We start from the raw sequence: 6,072 nt of genomic DNA, 5'->3' as shown, positions 1-6,072 counted from the left end.
TACCAGTGAATGGTGATTTAGTCATCTTTCGAAGTAAACAAGATTTGCAAGTGTCATCTGACCTTAAGTCGAATGACTCCAAAACTCCAGCCTTTTGGAGTTGGCCTATGCGCTTCTTGCTGACATGTCCAAGACGACAATGCCACAAGCATGATTTATCCAATTCATTGGAAGAATCAATATGCAACACATTATTTCCTAAGTTGTCTACAACATTCATAGTTTCATATACATCATTACAAGTTAATGCTTTAAAATAAAAAACATCATTATAAGAAGAATTTATAGCACTAATTTCATTATCAAATGAAAAATATAGCCTTGTTTGTACAAACCATGAAAGGAAATAATATTTCTCGCCATATCAAACGAGTCACAACAATTATTCAAATCTATTTCTAACCCACTACTCAACAATAAATAGTAAAATCCAATCTTGGTGACAAGTGAAACCTTCCTATTCCCCATGATCAAGTTTCTCTTCCCGTGCTCCATATCCTTACTTATTTTTAGGCCCTACACATCAATACAAATATGAAATACCTAACCTGTGTCAAGAACCCAAGAGTTAGAATTTGATGAGTTTTTAGATAGAATAGTATAAATACTTGCATGGGTGGGTTTAACCTTCCTATCCTTGACATCCTGCAAGTATTTGGGGCAGCTTCGCCTCCAGTTCCCTTTTTCGTGACATTAGAAACACTCTGCTTCCTTAGGAATGGAAGAGAGAGCAGCAAAACAAGCCTTGGTCCCACTTGAAGAGGATCCATCAAGAGACTTTCCTTTGAGGCTCTTTGAGGGAGCATTCCTTTTATTCCCTTTCCCTTATCCAATTGCCAGAACAGGGGCAGTTGTAGTAGGAGTAGAAGCAACATTTTTAAGCTCCTTGTCTAGGATAACAATATCCTCAGGAGCAGCAAAAGACTCATCGATTTCCTTAAGCTCCTTGTCTAGTACATATTCCTTGTCTTCATAGCGAGTAACCATCCTGATGTTCCTAATCTAGTCATTGATGTTGGACCCATCAAATACGACTCTCCTACACAAGTTCATGAGAGAGAAGGAGTCAGTAGGGTTTGAGCTAGAAGCAGTGTTGGAAGACATCTGAAAAAAAAGGAAAGACAAAGTTTAGATTATATAATGAGTCCTTAATATAACACCCAAAATGAAATATTAAGGCTAGGACCCAACACAATATTTTACAAATTGGAAGAGTGATGACGTAATCCAACTTGCAAAATATTTGAAGGTAGGTAAATGACGATTTACCAATTTCCACCATGAAAAACGAAATTAATTATTGAGTTTTAATTGGATTGAAACTCCTAGATCCTTTGAGATTCATTGAACAATTCAATGGCATGTTTAAATCTCGATTATGCCCTTCAGGTTTGTGACTGAGATATTGAGGATCACAAACAAGGTGTGAATAACCATGCAAAATGTGCTTGGTACTCCCGATGTTATTTATCACCCAATCAATGTGTCAGTTAACCACACACGCTCCATTGATCTTATGATAAACATCGAGCCACCCTTTTCCACTCTTAGTAGTCCAAGTTAATGTGCCGGTTAACCACACATGTTCCATTAACGACTCAACAAGGTGCAAAGTGCAATTTTCATGGATTAGAATCAATTTCACATTTTCCTAAAGTAACTAAGATTGGGAATTTAATAAAACATTTAGTTACTTTATTCTTATCATTATACTTTTAATGAGAATTATATTCCTATCCTACTTGTTCGGCTAACGACCCTCCACCAGTTAAGGAAGCGGTGGGTGAGAGTGGACACCCATTAAACTGCCATTTTATTGGCAGTAACCTTATACCCCCTTATAGACTGGCTTTGTGAATGAGGTCTACTTACGGTAAGACTGACTTGATCTTTTATATATATATATATATATATATATATATATATATATATATATATATATATATATATATATATATATATATATATATATATATATATATATATTAGTAAACATATAATACTATAAAGTATAGGTGTTGAATTTTAAAGTTTTAAAATTGTAGGGTTTGGAATTAAAGTATCTTAAGTGTGACTTTACAAATTCTAAAACTTGATTACAAATTTTGACACTATTCAAAACTTTTCATTTTCTTAACTTATGAGTTTTAATGACTTTTATGAAAAAGACTTTTGGAATTCCATAACTTGAGGACAAGTTATGGAATCCATTAAAAGGCATTTAGAGCAAGAATTAGACTAACAAGAAGTGTCAAATAATATCTATGATCTAGACAAACTCATAAGAAAAGATAATTCACATCAACAATTTTCAAGAAATCATATAAACTAATATATATCTTGAAACTTTGACAATTATCTTTTAATTAGACAAGCATGATCATTACCTTATGGAAAAACATGTTTCATGGTTAAAAAACAGTTTGGGGTAATGATCCTAATCCAATTTCAGGCCAAAAATCGAAAATTTGCCCACTGGAGCACCAACTCGGCGAATACATGAACTAGACTCATCGAGTTGTTCATTTAGCAAAGGGACTCGGCGAGTCACCTAGTGGACTTGACAAGTTCACTTGGCAGAAGGAAGAAATTCGATTTTTTTTACACATTGAGAATCAATTTAACATCAAGTATAATAGAAAACAATCCTAGGCTCTGATATCACTGAAGGGTTTTGAGCATCCTAACAACCTTAAGGTGCACATACAACCCTAAATGCTTTTGATCTATGTATTCTCTAATTATACATGTAAAATGATATTCCAAAGCATTTCCCTAACTAGCATACAAACATCGGTACTAGTATAACAAAAACTAGTTAGAACACACACCTTTTCTTGTAGCTTGATTCCTTGGACCTTTAAGAGCCTAGCACCCCAAATATGATGCCTCAAATGCTTCACACAACACCACCAACAATGGAGGACTTGAGAGAGAATAACTGTACTAAAAAATTAGCTATGGCTCTTTTAAGAACACTAAGGTGCCAATTTTAGGAGCTCATGGGTTTCTTATATAGTGTGGAAAAACTAGGGTTACACCATGTAAACTGTAATGTACATAATCTTCCACATTCCTCATGCTCCATGGGTTTAAACCTCCATGGATCATCCATGGGTTGTCATATGGGTTTAGCCCAACATTAGGAATCATGGATCATTGGCCCACACTATAAGAATGCATAATTTACCAAAACAACCTCCTATATTTAATTAGTCTTTTTTTATCACAAAATTACCAAATTAATTCTTGATCAATACTAATTAAATAATATTATGATTTCATATTAATATTAGAACTTATAATATATTAATAAATCATGAATATCCTCTTCTCAAAAGTCCATCCTTACAAATTGTTCCGGTGCCATGCAACCCAAATGGACCATGCTACTCTCAAGTCAAGTACATACCAATTATAGTTATGGGCTTATACACTAAATCCAACACCCTATACTCAGTTATTTCTTCAGTAGAAGCTTTGGTTTCAACTATCTCTTTGAGCTTTTCATCGAGGATGTATTATTTCTCCTCGTTCGCAGCACCATACGAACATTGCAAATCCAATCATTGAAATTGGATCCATCAAAGGTGACCCTGTCACAAATGTTCACAAGCATACCCATAAGAAAAGAATGCTCTGCACCAAGTTTAAGGTTTCCTTGCCATAAGATAGTTGTATCCTATTTCTGTTATCTTCTTTATCTTATCCATTGTAGCAAGAAAGTCCCCTTCCACTATACTCATAGCAGCTTCCTAGAACAAATTCTTTAGCTCTAATCTTGTGTATTTCTTCCTAAAGTTTTCAAAGATGTGTCTAGCACGTTGTCTGTGCTCAACATGGGGGAGTAGGTCTACCACAGCCTGTAGAAGTCCTTATAATTAACAAACAAACACAACACATGTAAATATTAATGAATGTAACATACAAATATATATGGTATACTAGTGTATGTTGGGGTACCTTATGTTGGTCTGAGATAACAACCAGTCCATTGCTAGCACCAAGATCCAAATCAGCAACCAAATTCTCAATGAACTAGGTCCAGTTGTCCTTATTCTCAACATTCACAACTACCCATGCTATTGGGTAGACATGGTTGTCTGCATCCTTCCCAATAGCAGTTAAAATCTCCCTCTTAACCTACCCCTTCAAGAAGCTGCCATCTATTAAGATTTATAATTTTAACTAATACTAATTTAAGATATTTAATTGTAGAAAAATGTCCTATTAAGATTTATAATTTTAACTTTCCAAAAGATCAACATTTGAGAAGCTTCAGTACATCTCTTTATATGTAAAAAATACCAAATGGAGAAAAATACAAACGAACATGGTTGGTCTATTTCATTGATGTAGATAAACTTTTTTGTTTTTATTGTAAATTATTGTGGTTGGTCTATTCCATAGATGTAGGTAGAGTTTTTTTGTTTTTATCGTAAATTATCTAATGTGAATAATATATCTACACGTTCATTAGCAATAAAGGTAACAATGATTGAACAATATTTATAGTATACTGAAAATATATGAAACAAGTAATTGACACATTCTTAATATGGGAGCATTGATTGACTTACAAACTAGATTAACAAATAATAAAACAATTGACAAGCAAACCAAAAAACAGATAAATAAAGAAAAAAAAACATTGGAAAAATATGTTAATGAATTAAATATGCATTTATTACATTTAAATATTATATAAATTTAATAAAATGAAAAAAAAAACATAAAATAACACATTGATATAATTTAATTTAAATTTACCAAAATAACATATGATATAAACAAGTATCTAAAAAGCTTGTCATGGCTCTAAGGCTTGTGTCTGCCACCAAGCTTTACTAAAAAACCGTCTTAACTCATATATGTATATAATAGAATAATAGTTGAAAATACATATAAAAATATTAATTATATACAAAATTGTCGCCTTAAGTCACGCCTTACAAACGACGTGGCTCACCAAAACTCGAAAAAACTTAAGGCTTAACATTGACGCCAAGTTACGTCTTACGTTATTTAGAACTTTGGATTATAAAGTGGTAAAATTATTTTCATTTAGCATGCAGAATTTAAAAGACAAAAAAAAAAAAAAAAAAAAAAAAAAAAAAAATTAAGTCAAACGTTTAATTTGGTGTGTCTAGTAGTTATTAAAGATCCACTGAAACTAAAGGCCGTTGCTTATAAATAATAATCTCGTTAATTCGGAGGAGTACATTAAGCTAAATTTAAAAGATACTAACTAACCCTATTTAAACTAATTAATTAATTTATAATCATCTGGTACATCACAAGCCCTATATTCGGGTTAGAAAGACGACGACGACGGATTATCTTTAGGTGAACAAAGAGGAAACAACGCCAACAATTCGGGTTCGGATCCTCTCGGCGTACTAAGCGGGCTCGGGTGCAAGTAAAACCCTTTCTCTGCAATGGCTCTTTCTTCTTCCTCCACTGGTGTTCGTGGGCTCCCTCTTCCGTACACGTCCAACGTCGAAACCGGTGACGACATCATCATCTCGCCGACGGTGAGGCTCCTTTGTCTTGACGACGGGGACATGATACCAAAAGGTCGGAAACCGTCGTTGAGAGTGATCTCGAGTTTTCCAGTGTTTTGTCTTCGTTCATGGAGCTTGAATCCGGATCTCCGAGGGGGGACTTCGCCGATAGGTCGCGGAGGGAAGAAAGGTTCTTGTGGGGTGGCGCCGGTGAGTCGTTGAACGACGGCGCGAAAGTTGGAAGGGTCAGCTTGGACGAAGGTTGTGGCGGGGGCGGAGTTGGAATCAGAAGCCATGAGAGAGATTGAAGAAGTTGCAATGGCGGTGTTGAATTTATATATGACGAGGTGGGCCTACTTGAATTACACCATGGGAGGGGCATCGAGTAGTGTAAAGTGTCAGGTGGCACGAAGGAGAGGGAAAATTCAAATACCAACAATTTATTGCGATTACAATGTCCTCCAGTTAATACCAAAATGTTCTCTATGCTATTTAAGAACGGAAATTAGACAACACTGTGTATAACACAAGATTAAAAGACAAATTGTACTATTATTTAATGATCTTC

At 34.6% G+C, this 6,072-nt stretch overlaps 1 protein-coding gene across 1 annotated transcript; it reads right to left on the bottom strand.

The window, feature by feature from the left end:
• Window positions 1-5,168: 5,168 nt before the first annotated feature.
• LOC111910839 (VQ motif-containing protein 11) lies at window positions 5,169-5,866 on the bottom strand. The gene has a single exon (XM_023906654.3). It carries the CDS (start codon window positions 5,798-5,800, stop codon window positions 5,315-5,317), a length of 486 nt encoding a protein of 161 aa, XP_023762422.1. The 5' UTR covers window positions 5,801-5,866; the 3' UTR covers window positions 5,169-5,314.
• Window positions 5,867-6,072: the final 206 nt, after the last annotated feature.

Source organism: Lactuca sativa, chromosome 1, assembly GCF_002870075.4.
Source record: "Lactuca sativa cultivar Salinas chromosome 1, Lsat_Salinas_v11, whole genome shotgun sequence".
NCBI lineage: Eukaryota > Viridiplantae > Streptophyta > Magnoliopsida > Asterales > Asteraceae > Lactuca > Lactuca sativa.
This window is presented reverse-complemented; position numbering and strand designations above follow the sequence as displayed.